General features: G+C 38.2%; 1 protein-coding gene across 1 annotated transcript in view; it reads left to right on the top strand.

Annotated features, from left to right (window-relative positions):
* The first annotated feature begins 3,497 nt into the window (after positions 1–3,497).
* The window catches only part of LOC140157664 (uncharacterized), a 30,632-nt gene continuing 17,974 nt past the window's right edge, over positions 3,498–16,155 (top strand). Inside the window, exons 1-6 of the mRNA XM_072180904.1 lie at positions 3,498–3,962; positions 5,516–5,707; positions 6,734–6,961; positions 8,428–8,543; positions 9,629–9,754; positions 10,729–10,988. Coding sequence (XP_072037005.1) covers positions 3,498–3,962; positions 5,516–5,707; positions 6,734–6,961; positions 8,428–8,543; positions 9,629–9,754; positions 10,729–10,988 — 1,387 coding nt within the window. The remainder of the gene's footprint in view (positions 3,963–5,515; positions 5,708–6,733; positions 6,962–8,427; positions 8,544–9,628; positions 9,755–10,728; positions 10,989–16,155) is intronic.

Raw genomic sequence — 16,155 nt, 5'->3', positions numbered from 1 at the left:
GTATTCATTTATGTTCCGAAATGTTCTGAAGGTCATATGTCTTGAAGGAGTTACCCCACTGCTGTAAAAGTTAACATATTTTGAATGGAAATTTGATGAGGAATTCAAATATGCCACTGGTTTTTATGTGGGGCATGGAGGAAAAAAGTTTTGATTGAAAATGTAATAAAAATCATAAAAATTTTGTACAACTTTTGAACACCCTGTATCTCAGTAAGGCAACATAACTCATCGTTACAAGTTTGCTTTTTTTGAAAGCCTACAATGTTATTAGCACATCTAAAAAGGTTTTAGCAGAACAGGTGTTTATGATAGGAAATAAGAGAGGAACAAAATAGTATACTTTTTGAACTAAAATTTAATTTTTCCACCCTATATGACATTTGTGGCACCCTGTATATTGACCAATTGTTTGTATGTGTGTATTCCTGGTACTTTAAGCTTTATAGTGATATATAATTTTATAGGGTTTTGTTGAACAGTTTATGAATTGGATCAGTTTAAGTACAAAAGCATGTAAATTGTTCAATTTTTTAGTATGTAACGCATTTGGCCCCCAATTCATGGCGCACGACCTTACTCGAGAACTCTAGCTTTGAATTTGCAGTTTGAGTTTGCACATAGTGTACCGAATTCCGTACTAGATGAATGCTAGACTATTGCTATTGTTTTTGAGTCAATCAGCGTTTCCCTTTTTTTGCACTGGATGTTGTTCATTAATTCTTTTCAAATTCGGATGAAAATTATTTCAATGAGTCTTGCAACTGTATCTTTTGACTTGAGTAAAGGTTGCCTATACTTTAAACAGTCTGAAATTTGTACAATTTTACTCCTGAACTTCCATTGCTTTACACAGTGTGGCATGCAGTGTTCGAAATAAGCACTTATCCTCTTGTCCTCTTGTCCAAAAATCACTGGGGACAACCATATTGAGCTATGTACTTATCCCCTGGACAACCACTATATTTTACCTCCAAAAGTATGACACATTTTGGGGACAACCAAAATGTATTGAGGACAAGCAGAATTTATGCTTTAGTTATCCTCGGGATAACCTCCATATTTTCCTTATTTCGGACACTGGTGGCATGCATCTTTGATTTCTACTAGATTTCGATAGCAGTGGACTCTACTAGCTTCTATAATGTGAAGCAAAAGATGAGCAACTTCAAAGCTAGACTTCTCAAAAAAAACTTCAGTAAAGTTTATCTAGCGTGATGAAAGTGGACATTATTGACAGCAAACTTCCACATGCTTTCATTTTCTCAAGTAAACTTTATCGAGGCTTGCATGTACGTATATTATTGGCCTTCAATATTTTACAATACAATACCGGTACCTTCGATTAAGTATCCAGATTACAATTAACCTATAGATACCATTCAGGAAATTACTTCAGTGGTGTTCGTCTGCTCTGTCTGATTATCGCGTAAAAAGAACTAGGTCATGCGTTGCTACACAGCTTGACCAGCGAATGAGGTGCCGATGTGATAATCTGATTCAATTAGCCAATCAGAACCACACTTCCGTATGTATACACCATAAACTGCGCCAAATTGGCAAACCTCTGAAGTTCTCTTCTGAAAACTATAAATTGCAAATAAATCAACTTCAATCATCAAATTATTTTTAAATCACATCATGAAGTACAGTACATTAGTATTTACTTCACTTTGGTGACATTGCATTTCGTGTAGCTGAGCAAGACTCAGGAACTCTATTCCGACATCATTGCGTAAATGCAACCCAGTTCGTGCTTTTAAGAAACATCTCAAGACATGTGTATACCCGTCCATCTAATTCACCCCCTCATTGTTAGCTCATGTTAATTGATAAGCCTGGTTTTTAAAGTGAATGGGTACTTGCCTAACTTTTTGGCAATATTTTTAGCATTTTTCATTTTTTGTTTTTTAAAAAAGAATTGCAATTTGCTCCTGTACATTATATGGTTTCTGTTTTCATTTGGGTATTTTTTAGGATTTTAATATCATTGCATCCAACAAAAAGTCAGTGTGTAAGTTATATACGATAAAAACAATTTCTTCCTGAATTTAATATAGTTGTATTTCTTTGTATCAGAAAATCAAGCATTAAGTTAGGTCCTATTTGACTCCTTGGAATGTTCAAAACGCTGTCTGCCCCTTAATGAACATGAAGATTTTGACACTGCAAATGTCAAATTAGATCACTTTCAATCACTTGTAGAGTATGTTAGGGCTCATATTGAAATTCCCTTACACAGGAAGGTACACGTGCGCCATCCTGCAGCTTTCCTGTGCTAGCCTTCTTTTGTTAAAATCCTGGGCAGGGTGTATCACTGATGCATATAATCCATCCGTTTTATGACCGAGCTTTCCTGAGGCGCGCGCTTAGCAAGAGGAATCCTGCCTTCTTTCTGTGTGAAAACGTGGTAGGATATTTCAATATGAGCTCATCATATATAATTAAGCTCCTTGTCAAGCTCCTCAGTACACAATGTATTATCAAAATATGCAAAAATCTGATTTTTTTTAAAAATGATTGTTCAGATTTGATGATTCATGTTCCTGTACATTTTCATTAACAGGTATTTTGTTTTGTTTGAAGCATAGACCAAATGTAGCAGAGATGTAGCAATGGCAAGCAAGATTCCTCTTGTTGGAAGAGAACCCGACTCTTTAGAAGGTGTACGGGGCAAAGGGTTGACTAAATCTCACAGTTCAGCAGGGAAAATTAATCTTCAACCAAAGCTGAGCAACACAGTTAGGTAAGTTACATTTTGGTCAAATGTTTTGTTTTTTTTAAATATATTATTGGTTAATTAGCTTTTAAATTACACCCATCGAATGTGTGTCATCGGCCCTCAGACTGTAGGAACCCATGGATTTGATCCATGTAGGTTAGCTTCCAGTTAGGGCTCATATTGAAATACCCTACCACGTTTTCACACAGAAAGAAGGCAGGATTCCCTCGCTAAGCGCGCCTCAGGAAAGCTCAGTCATAAAACGGATGGATTATATGCATCAGTGATACACCCTGCCCAGGATTTTAACAAAAGAAGGCTAGCACAGGAAAGCTGCAGGATGGCGCACACCTTCCTGTGTAAGGGAATTTCAATATGAGCCCTTAGAGTAAAAGTTCTGATTTTCATCATTTTATATGTGGCCTGATTTAAACTTGGGCTAATTTGAGCAAATACAAAACTATATTATAGCCAGAAATAGGTGCCGCGGGTAATTTATATTTATGAGCCAATTGAGATTTTGATTTGTAGTTGCCAGGAATTTTGTCTTTGCTATTTTGTAAAAGGTTTTTTTTTTCATATCTGGCTTCATCATAAAAAAAGAGCAGCAAACAATTTGTTAGGGCAAGCTTCCATAAATGTTTGATGCCGTACAGAAGCTCTCCGCCGTTTGGCCAAGGGCAGTTTATATTTCAGGAAATTTACCAACACCTCTGGGTCTTGTTTCCTCAAAGATTAATAACCACTGAATGTACAAAATTTATGTAGCACATACATGTATTATTTTGCTAATTTGCTTCTTTTTCCATTTTCTAATACACACAGCGAATATAAAGTCCAAGACATAGCCACCCGACTTGGAGGTATTCAAATAGGCCAACCAAACCCATCTAAATATGGCCCTAGAATCCCCATCACAATCACTGCTCCATCCTGGGTCACCACATCATCAACATCCACTCTCAACATCAGATGCTCTTGTGGGAATGTCAGCCAGCAAGCCAGTCACGGTGACAACAGATCCAAAATCCATTCATCTAGCGATGACGATTCATCGTCAGATGATTCTGATGATGAGGGGCTGTCCTTGCAGAAGTTGTTAGGGATACTGAGAGCTAGAGATAGGGATGGAAGTGGAGAGAGAGGAGGGAGGAAAGTACTTGGGGCAACTCTGAGGAATTTGGTGATGAGTTATTCATGTGGAGTGGATGAGGTTTTGTCTGAGTCTGACTTGATGCAGGTATGTAAGGGATGTGATCATGGGTTGTTAGGGATACTAAGATCTACATTTAGGGATGGGGTGGAAGTAGAGGAAATCATGTGTGATACCTCTGAGGAATTTGGTGATAAGTTATTCATGTGGTGTGGAGGAGGTTTTGTCTGAGTCCGACTTGATGCAGGTATGTAAGGGATGTGATATGGGTCGCTAGGGATGAGCTACATGTAGGATAGGCGTGGGGGTGGAGATAGAGGAGGGAGGAAAGTACTTGGGGCAACTCTGAGGAATTTAGTGATGGGTTATTCATGTGGTGTGGAGGAGGTTTTGTCTGAGTCCGACTTGATATAGGTATTTACAGGGATGTAATAATGGTTTGCTATTGATGATTATATAGGATAGGGATTGGGTAGAGATAGAGGAGGGAGGAAAGCACTTGGGACAGCTGTGAATAATTTGGTGATGAGTTGTTGTTGTGGTATGGAAGAGGTTTGTCTGAATCTTACTTGACATAGATATGTACAGGGATGTGATAGTGGGTTGCTAGGGATGAGCTACATATGGATGGGGATGGAGATAGAGGAGGGCACTCGGGACAACTGAGGAATTTGGTGATGAGTTATTGTTGTGGAGTGACGAAGGTGGTATGTGAGTCAGACTTGAAGCAGCTATGTACAGGGATGTGATCATGGGTTGTTAGGGATACTAAGATCTACATTTAGGGATAGGGTGGAAGTAGAGGTGGGAGGAAAGCATGTGATACTTCAGAGGAATTTGGTGATGAGTTTTTCTTGTGGAGTTGAGGAGGAGGTGTGTCCCAAGTACATAGATGTATTTATAGGTTGTTAGGGATACTAAGAGCTACATGGAGGTGGAGATGAAGGAACCTTGTTCTATTTTGGAATTTGTCACCCAGATTATCTGCTGTTTAACCCATTGATTCAATAATCCAGTCACCATATTTCTTTGAGGTAAGCTTACTTTTCTCTTGTCTAAAATTGAAGGAAAGTCATTAAATAATGATAAAATCATCAAAATCATAGCCAAAATTATTTACAAAACATTACATTACATTACATTACATTACATTACATTACATTACATTACATTACATTACATTACATTACATTACATTACATTACATTACATTACATTACATTACATTACATTACATTACACATATCACATCACATCACATCACATCTGGGCATTGATTGGTCACCCCAGGTTAAATAAGAAAGAATTACATTACGTTACGTTACGTTACGTTACGTTACGTTACGTTACGTTACGTTACGTTACGTTACGTTACGTTACGTTACGTTACATTACATTACATTACATTACATTACATTACACTACACTACACTACACTACACTACACTACACTACACTACACATTTTCCACTGTACATTGTAGCTGTCCTCTAATGACCCACTATTGACAGACTTGAAGATACATATGTATGACCCTTTTTCCAGAGTTTAATTTTTACAGTGAGAAACAGTGAATAAATGGTTATTATTTTAATACTTTAAGAATAACAAAAATAATGGCATTTTCTCTTATCTACCAGATGCTGAACTTGATTACCAGTCCTGTCTCATCTGTGCAAGAAGCTGCTTTGTTAACCATAACCAAAGTCTGTGTGTGCAAAGCTAATGCTGAGAGACTGATTCAATGGAAGACTGTGAAAAGACTACTAGTATTATTAGAAGATAGTAATCAACCAAGGGTAGTACCAGCAGTAGCTAAAGCAATTCAACAGGTGAGAAATAAAATTGAACTTTAAATTGATCCAATGCGTAATACCCTGTCACATGCCTTAGAGCATATTCGGCCTTTTGGTATATCAATGACCCCATTCTCTAGAGCAATTTTGGTATATGGATGGGTCCTTTTTTTCAAAATTTTTTTAATTTGTGAGGAAAAGTTGTGAAAATTAAGACAATTTGTCTTAAATTTGGCTGAAAATATTGATGGGTCCATATTTCTTGAAAAATGGGTATATTGATGGATCCACATTCAAATGCTCAACGTCACACCCCTATCTAAACTAAACTTGAGTATCCCCTCCCCCCGGGCCTTAGAGTTGTTTTATCATACCCCAAATTGTGATATATTTGGGATCCTCCTATTCCAAAGAAGACAACAGTCCCCTACATGTAATCACACTTGTAGTGAAAGTGTGATTAGTTGATAAAGTATTCACTGACTCAGTTTGGGATGCTGGATTCTGTAAAGACTCTGTGTCATGTATAAACATGCCTGAAATTCAAAAAGGGACCCACTTTCTAGACTGAGTGAAAACAATCAAATGTTACCCCCAAAAAGTTCACTTTGGGTAATTAAAGCCCACTTTTTACAAACAAGCCATTGTTGTTGTTGTTATCATTGTTGTTGTTGTTGTTGTTGTTGTTGTTGTTGTTGTTGTTGTTGTTGTTGTTGTTGTTGTTTTCAAAAAAGTCCACATGTTTGAAGTCCTCAAATAAATTATACATGTATGTCTGCTTGCTAAGATTCTTTTATGGATTTAATATTGTAGATCTATGGAATGCAGTGATACAAACATACACTTCACATAACCCCACCTCATCACTTTCAGTTTCCACCTGCCAGTGTAATTACTCCAGTGGTGTAGTCAGGGGGGAAACGGGGGCAGCTGTCCCCGTGAGAAGCCTTGCCCCCCTTAAAAGTTGCCCCCCCCCTTTAGCCCACCCTCGGAAAAAGTACTGGCTACTCCATTGAATTACTCCAATGATAGATTTCTTTTGTTTTTCTTTTATCCCTCCAGCTTATATCTCATGATGAATACAAAGACAACTGGTTAGAATACATGATAACTGATGGGTTATCAACCATTGTAAGCCATCTACATGGACAACCAAGTGATGAAGACACTATGATAGCTATGGCCAACCTACTCTCTCAACTAGCGCACTATTTTGAGATGGCTGTCCTTATGTTGGACCACTGTATGTATTATATTATGGCTGCATGGAAATCATACAATGTATTAAAGGTAATTGTTAGGTTATCTAACCAAATACATGAACTATCCCTATGTTTACATAGTTTTCTTCTCACCCCTGACATATCATGATGTGTCACAATAACGTTTATCTTTTGTTTTCATGCTTGTCTAAAATTTAGAAAAGTAATTAAATTTGAAACATCTTTCTATTTGTTTGCTATTATATTTGTCAAATAACAAACGTGTGTAATGTATGTAAAAAGGCATGCTAATTTATTTGAAAGAAATGATATGCTCCCTCTTGTGAAGAAAGTTTCAATGGATGTCACGTTTTCTTGCCAAAAGGTTAGACATTGAGAAATATTGATACCTCTGGATTATTTCTCTCTGCTCTAGACAAATTTTGATTTATTTCCTTGTTTGCAATTTACATACTGTTTTAGTTTGTGCTCTGAGCACCATATGGACAATTCTTTGTAATACCAATAATCTTTCAGATTTTGGCCATTTCCCGCTTTCAAAGTTCACTATTTTTGTCCCCCTTAATGACAGTTTGATTTTGGTCCATAAATCAAAGATGGGGTTTTAATCAAAACCTACCAAAAGTATGTTACAGATAAATTTATTCCGCACAGTTTGATACCTCATTTGTCGAAATCGATGCAGATTTGGTGACATAATGACCTTTTGAATGCAATCACCTCAATTTTTAAAGTTGCAGTAATGCCTATTGATTTGGTCCTGCTATACTACTCAATATGGGCAGCGATAGATCAAGGCCAGGGCGCATCAGACGTCTCACTGAGAACATGCGTCGCAGATGTCTGGCAGTCATTGATACAGCAGGAGGACATACACCAGATATTGACTGTGAAGAGTGAAGGGTAAAACATTGAGGAAGGAGTAAAAGAGTATCTGTATTCAATAAAACATTAAGTGAAGTGAAACAGTCTTAGTCCGTCTCTGTTATTGTGTACCTTTATGAAGAATCTCGAGAAGCAGGAAAACCACATCAATAGGGGTTACTGCAACTTCTAAAATTGAGGTGATTGTATTTAAAAGGTCATTGTGTCATCAATTCTGCATCAATTTGGACAAATGAGGTATCAAACTGCGGAATAAATTTATCTGTAACATACTTTTGATAGGTCTTGATTTAAGACCCCATCTTTGATTTATGGACCAAAATCAAACTGGATACTTTCTTTTTGGGATGAGTTTATGTTAGGGCTCATATTGAAATTCCCTTACACAGGAAGGTGTGCGCCATCCTGCAGCTTTCCTGTGCTAGCCTTCTTTTGTTAAAATCCTGGGCAGGGTGTATCACTGATGCATATAATCCATCCGTTTATGACCGAGCTTTCCTGAGGCGCGCGCTTAGCGAGGGGAATCCTGCCTTCTTTCTGTGTGAAAACGTGGTAGGGTATTTCAATATGAGCCCTTAGGTTAACAAGAAATCAGTGACATATCTTACAAGTTTTTCATGTTTTATATGTTTATTTCAACATTTTCAGGGTCCAATGTTGAGTGTATTTGAGAAGCTCTTATCACATAATGAGCATACTATCTCTGCTGCATTAGACCAAGGAATACTCCATTATACAGGCATTATTCTCAAAGAGAGTGACTGGTAAGTGTGTGGAAAGATGTAAATACTATTTGCTTCCTGAAGCATTCTAGAGAAATAATATAAACTTTTTATGTACATAAAGCAGTCAAGTTAGCTCAATCTATAAGGTGTTCGACTATGGTGCGAGAGATTGTGGGTTCGAACCATGGCGGTGGCTTAGTATGCTCTTGTGGAAAATTTACTTTGCTTGAAATTCCCCTGGACAAGGAACTTACTTCTAATTGTCTTGTTGTAACCCGTACAAAACTCGGGGAGCTGATCCTGGTTGCGAAGGTCAATTTGGTTAATGTCTAGGGTGTGCGCTCTTGAAGCTGCAAGTCCCTGAGTTGTTGTTAAATGGTTTATGGAATGATGTGGGAAGTTAGTGGTCAGCAACAACTTGTAAGGTGTGCTGAGGCTTGTGGACCAATGTCTAGGGGTTTTGCCTGTGTGTAGGGCACTATAAATCACTGCATTTTGTTTGTTTTTTGGGTTTTTTTTACATATAATCTTTCAGATTACAATAATCTTTCTGATTACAATAAATTCATTTTTGTAATGTCAGATGGCAACCATTGTTGCAGGGTAGCAAAATTTGCAAATGAAATTCTCACACTTCGTCAATCTATTGTGTACACTAAGGGATAAATAAATTGTAATTATTATTTAGCTGTCTCCTCATGTACACGTCAACATCATGTTTGCTTCTGCCATGTTGCGCATTTGCGGCTTCTTGCATTTATTTTGTTCTTTTGGTCTAGGCCTAAAAGCATGATGGGCGTTTGATGAGGTTTCAGCTAACATTGCCTTGTGTTTATTTAAAAAAAATGTATATGCATGTTATTGTTTTTAAAAAAAACCTTGACTATATTTACATTTATTATTATGTGCTATTTATATGTATTATTTATGTGCTATATTTTTATACTGTATATTATTGTTTTGTCACTCATAAGCCAGAATTGGCTGGTCTCTATGTGAGAGTGTGACGTTAATAAAGATTAAACTAAACTAAACTATAATAACAGTAAAAAGCATATTTTATAAACCTTTATAAACAAGATTTATTTCCATGTATGTACTTTCTCATTATTTACACTGAATAGTTTGTGTCAGGTATCAGCTTTGAAAATCTACCAGCAGCTGAGTCAGTCACCCTATGGTCTGTCAGCATTGCTAGAAGAAAACAAGTTGACCCTCGCCTTGAGAGTTGCCATGGCGACACACTGTAGGTAAGAGCAGATAAGTCACTGAATTGTAGGAAAAAATAATTAAGGAATAGAAAAATCTTGAATAGGAATCAGGGGACCATGATTTGAAAAAGTGGGGAATTTGGGAAGCTCATTCCCAAGAAATGTTGGTGTTTGGAGGGAAATTCTGGAATTTGAAGGGAAATTGTGTCTTTTTGTATATAAAAACATGTTATAAATGGGAAATTTAGCTTGCTTCCCACAAATTAACTTTTTTTCAATCCCTGCAGAGGACCTTCAGACCATGTTTTAGTGTAATGGCTGATAGTTGATGGAAGATCTATACTCTAGTAGACCCAAGGCTCCAATTCATGTTTTATGCACTGATATTGGTCTGACAGCTGTGAAATATCATCTCAGTTTTCAAAGTAGTATACCGTAAACACTCGATAGTTAGCACATGTGCTTATTATCGAGTGCTTTTGAAAACATGGGATTATACCAAAATCTGGCACATTACCAACTGAGCTAATGGGGTTGAGGCACACATTTGCAGGTTTACTTGTTCGTATTTAAATATTTGTATCGATGATTTGCTTAAAATCCTTTACACTTTTGTGGATGGGGCTCTTCATGTTTCCATATCTTAAAAGCGCTCATTAGTAAGCACATATGCTAACTATCAAGTTTTTGACAGAAATGTGTAGTGATCAAAGAAATGAGTCTAATGTTGCTGATATAGATTTTGAGTTATTGGTAAAATTGCCTATAACTTGGTTACCAAAAGTGCAGTTTTCATATGGTTTGTTCATAATTTAGGGCTAGTAACTGATGTTAAAAACTTAAAATTAAATATTTTCAACGTCAATCTCATTTCCCTTGATCATGTCACATATCAGCAGTAATTCTTTCCTGTGAACATCTGTAAAAGCACCTGATTGCAAACCAAGAAGTACATTGTGAGCAAAAGGTGAGAGATGACTTAAAATCATATTATTTTGCATTGTATCTTTCAGAGAAGTAAGAAAACTTAGCCTGATAACACTAGACAAAACCCAAGAACTTGGAACCCCCAGTCAGGTCAAGGAACTTCTACTTCAACTAGCTGAATCTTTAGAACAAGAGTCAATCAGATCTGAAGCAAATGGTATACATCATCATAATGCCCACTCGTCTGAGAAAGGACTTGGTAGTAAACGGAAGCAAGCTGAAGATAGAGTTGTGAAGGGAGTACAATACATCAATAAGTTGTTGGTACATTGCCTACATAAAGAAGGTGAGTTTTAAATATTAAGGAGATGTTGAATCATTTCAAGTAGCTGGTATTGATGTTTGATGAGATAAAATTCAATTCTTCACGTAGATCCCGTCTATTGTAGACGCACCCATGTTGCCTTGGTAGATGGGGGGATTGGGTGAAGAAACATCAAACATAAAAGTCCATCAACAAAAACAGTTCATCTGCTTGACGAAAAATAAATATATATACGCCGACCAAAGCGCCAAAAATATATGTCTAAAATATGCGACGACAATGCTACTGCGCTTTCATAATCTCCTCACGCAAGTGGTGCAGGGCAATGCACAACGTCCTGGTTGCACCCTCAATACTTTTCAGGACAGTACCACTGGGTGGTGTGGGAAAGTGCAATCTAGGATCAGCTGTAGGGTGTCATGTGTCTGCATACAAGGTGTATCAAAATGATTGGTACCAGGCTATGTGACATTTTCAAAAATATAAAATTCCTAATTAATATAGTTTTTGTACTATAAATAGGAAGGGGCATATGCTAACTTATTGATCTAATAATCTGAAGATAATAGGTTGGTGCATCTAGGAGCTATTGTCATTTAAACGAAGATCGACGTAATCATGGTTTTACTTACATAACAACAGATGAATAGGTTCACTGCTTGAACTATTTATTGCATACATGCTCTTCAATATATCACCTCAGTCTACATAACATAAAATTGCTTTACACATGCTTTTAGAAAGATAGTTCATGAAGTCCCTGCCCTAACTTGACTCTGGCAGTGTGAGGTGAAGCCCTATCTTGAATGAAGTTAACACCTGGGATGGATCTATTCTGTAACTGCCCATAGGAAATTTTGAAACATTGCAAGTTATAGCATGTTTCCATGGGATACTCCTTCCTTGCTCTTAGCAACTGTCTTTTAAATCTTCTCTGCAATTCGCCATGGCTTCGTGTCAACCAGTAATTCTTTACTATGAATGCACGCTGAATTGTGGAATACTGTGGAGCCATTCCAATAACTTTTGCCAGGTCTAACCTAACATACACTGTCTGCAGTCAATGGCCATTCTGCCACACCATCTACTTAGTAATCTCAAACATCTCATACTACAATTTAAATTACCACCCTAAAGGGTGTTGATGCACACTCTTCTTCCACCCCACCTAAACTATTCAAGACAATACTATTACTCTCAACCAATAAATATTGATTAGAACATTTATATATTATGAATGAAGAAATAGGCAAGGAAAAAGTAAACATTTCCATGATTTTCAACATATCATTCTCAAAGGTATTTATTGTAAAATAGAGCTTTGAAAATGGTGCGCTACTGATCTAGCGTTACGATGAAAAGTGTAAAAACACCCACTTTTCTTTAGAATCATGTAACTTCTGATCTAAAATTCTTAGAGAAGATAAAACTACTATAGTTTCAAATATTTAAACAATTATACCCAAACTGGTATAAAAAATAGTTTAAAAAATCGGCAAAAATGAGAAGTCATCGGTACCAATCATTTTGATACACCCTGTAGTGTTCCATACTACTTCTTTAGTTTTGAAACAGCAGACGTAACTTCAGCAGTAGAAAAGGGTGTAGTAGTCTCCCCAGCCAAGTAAGTACTAATGACTTTGATGGCAGCAACACTGCTATCTATCTCGGATTTGAATTTGTCATTGAAAGCTGCATCATCCTGTGGGGTAGCCAACTTGTCAAAGTGATTAGCCCATACAGATCTCACTTCATCAGGGTTGGTGACAAGTTCTCCATCAACCATCAAATCAGACTGCATAGTCTTCGCTGAATTTCTATGTCTTCTGATCATCTTGTACATAAGTATTTCATCTTCCTAAGATGCTTTCATGATTGTGTTATATTCCTCAATCTTTTGCAGCGCATTTTCTTTACGCTGTGCACTACGAAATCTACTCTTAGCCTCCTTGTACTTTGCATTCAGAAGTATTTTGTTAGCTTCAGTCTTGGTATTCTTCAATTCCCAGAAAACAACTTTGTTCACACTTCACACATTTGGAGATTTCAGGTGACCAGACTCTGTGTTTATGCCTCTTCTGCTTAATACACTTTGAAGGTACACTCACATCAGCTGCCTTCTTGATTGCATTTGTAACATGCATCAAAAGGCTTTCAATCTCACTATAGAAAAAATATTAAATTTGTGTACATCGTGGAACATTCAACTACGCTTGTTACTCCGCGACTAATCATGCTAACTACACGCCCGTACAATGCTACTCTACGCGTCCATATTAGCGAGGCTATCTGCGTACAACTGCTTACTACGCACAGCCACGCAAAGAGTAATTAGTAGATAATTAAATCTGGTCAACCAGAACAACTCACTTTTGGTCAGATGGAATCACCGATGTTTCGGCCAAAACCTTTGGCCTTCAGCTGGGTGGATGATTTAGGGTCATCCGAGGTCAATCGATGAGGAAGTTGCTTGATGACCCGATCCCAACCATATGACTGAAAGTATATACACAGTGTTCACGCAAAGAGTATGTTCCACGATGTACACAAATTTGATCATTTTTCTATAGTTGCGTTTAGGGATAAGTCCTGGATCTCGCTGAGCTCTTCCTGAAGGCACCTGTTGTATTTGGCCAAGTCAATTTTGTCCCATTCGTAGCGTTGTATCACAGGTATGGCAGATTTGTTCTCTCTTCATACTGAGAGTATGTCGTCTACTACGGCAACTATAGGTTGGTGGTCCGAAGTGTTGGATGGATAGTTGGCCTTACACACGTAGTCAATAACATCCTCTTGCCATGCAAGACTAAGGAAATGGTCGATGTTTGACTCCCCCTGGCCACCTTTATGCACAAATGAGTTGCCACTATAGTAGTCCTTGGTGGTAACCAAGCCATGATCACCGCAGAAGCCAGCAAGGGCCTTATCACGCGAGTCCTTAGGGTTGACAGGATTTGCATTAAGATCTCCACAGACAATGACAATGTATTTGGAGCTGTACTTGCTGATGATGCTCACATCATATCAAGGTAGTGTTCATATTCAGCACTTGCATGGCCTTTTCCTCTGCATGGCTTGTATGCGCAGATTATACAGAGGTTTGCTCTTTTTCCCTTGATTGTAATCACAGCAAACCTCCAGTCACCATCAGGTTGCTTTGTTAGTATGCTATCCCATGCAGATGGCCACACCACCATGTCCCCTAGGACGTTTTGAGGGGTCAATAGGATCATTGCTGTCAACACATTTTGCAAAACACTTATGGGATTTAGAGATATTGTTCATTGAAGCAGCTTCAAACTCAAATTGCCAGAATTCATGTACACTGTACACATACTACATCATGCTCCCCAAGCAGATCAATAAGGCAGACCATGTTCTGGTGACATTTTGGATATTTATTGTTGCAATTCTGATATGCGATGCATCTTGGGTCACGCCCCTTGTTCTTTCCAACGATCCTGGCAGAGGCTTGTCATCCATAAAAAAAATGATGGTGATCTGGATGTGTATTTAGTGTTGCAGCCTTTGTTAGTGATACTACTCCATCATAGAAGCTATCTTCTTCAGAAATATCAAGAGCTATATAAGGTGTAACATCTACATCAGCTACAGTTTTGCCTTTACACTGCACTTCCCTCTCGTTGGTACATAAGTTTACATGCATGGTATTACTTATTTATAGCATTGCCCTCACATAACATGATGACTTCACTACTCCTACTCAGCATGGTGGCTTTGCTGTGTGTGCTTTCATTTAACTTCACTGCTCTCACTCAACGTGGTAACAGCACCGACAGGTTGACTTTGCTGCAATTTGAAGGCAGAGTTTTGACTTTGTCTGTTGGCACAGCTTTTCTCACGATCTCACACGTACCATGATTCAACTTGGTGACTTCACTGTAGCTTGCAGGCAGCTTGTTTGTCATGGCAGCTTCGCTGTGGTTAGAAGGCAACTTGGATTTAACATTGTCTGGAGGCACGGCTTTGCTCGAAGTATTACTCACTCCTTGATTCAACACGGTGACTTGATCACTGTAGCTTGTAGGCAGCTTGATGACGTCAATGTCAGGCGCATCAGTGTTGTTATTCTTAAACTCATCTTGATTGGTCATGGTAGCTTCACTGTGGTTAGAAGTCAAATCAGTTTTAATATTGTCTGGAGGCACAGCTTTTCTCACAGTCTTACTCACATCTTGATTCAACACGGTGATTTCACTGTAGCTTGCAGACAGCTTGTTGACATCAATGCCAGGCGCATCAGTGTTGTTAGTCTTAAACTCATCTTGATTGGTCGTGGCAGCTTCACTGTGGTTTGAAGGAAAATTGGTTTTAACATTGTCTGGAGGCATGGCTTTGCTCGCAGTATTACTCACACCTTGATTCAACATGGTGACTTGATCACTGTAGCTTGTAGGCAGCTTGATGACATTAACGCCAGGCACATCAGTGTTGTTAGTCTTAAACTCATCTTGATTGGTCGTGGCAGCTTCACTGTGGTTTGAAGGAAAATTGGTTTTAACATTGTCTGGAGGCATGGCTTTTCCCACAGTCTTACTCACACCTTGATTCAACACGGTGACTTGATCACTGTATCTTGTAGGCAGCTTGATGACGTCAATGCAGGCGCATCAGTGTTGTTAGTCTTAAACTCATCTTGATTGGTCATGGCAGCTTCACTGTGGTTTGAAGGAAAATTGGTTTTAACATTGTCTGGAGGCATGGCTTTGCTTGCAGTATTACTCACACCTTGATTCAACACGGTGACTTGATCACTGTAGCTGGTAGGCAGCTTGATGACGTCAACGCCAGACGCATCAGTGTTGTTAGTCTTAAACTCATCTTGATTGGTCGTGGCAGCTTTACTGTGGTTAGAAGGCAAATCGGTTTTAATATTGTCTGGAGGCACAGTTTTTCTCACAGTTTTACTCACACCTTGATTCAACACAGTGACTTCACTGTAGCTTGCAGACAGCTTGTTGACATCAACGCCAGGCGCATCAGTGTTGTTAGTCTTAAACTCATCGTGATTGGTCGTGGCAGCTTCACTGTGGTTTGAAGGCAAATTGGTTTTAACATTGTCTGGAGGCATGGCTTTTCTCACAGTCTTACTCACACCTTGATTCAACACGGTGACTTGATCACTGTATCTTGTAGGCAGCTTGATGACGTCAATGCCAGGCGCATC

This window comes from Amphiura filiformis, chromosome 7 (assembly GCF_039555335.1).
Source record: "Amphiura filiformis chromosome 7, Afil_fr2py, whole genome shotgun sequence".
Classification (NCBI taxonomy): domain Eukaryota; kingdom Metazoa; phylum Echinodermata; class Ophiuroidea; order Amphilepidida; family Amphiuridae; genus Amphiura; species Amphiura filiformis.
The sequence above is the reverse complement of the archived record's forward strand: the minus strand, read 5'-3'. Positions and strand labels throughout refer to the sequence as shown.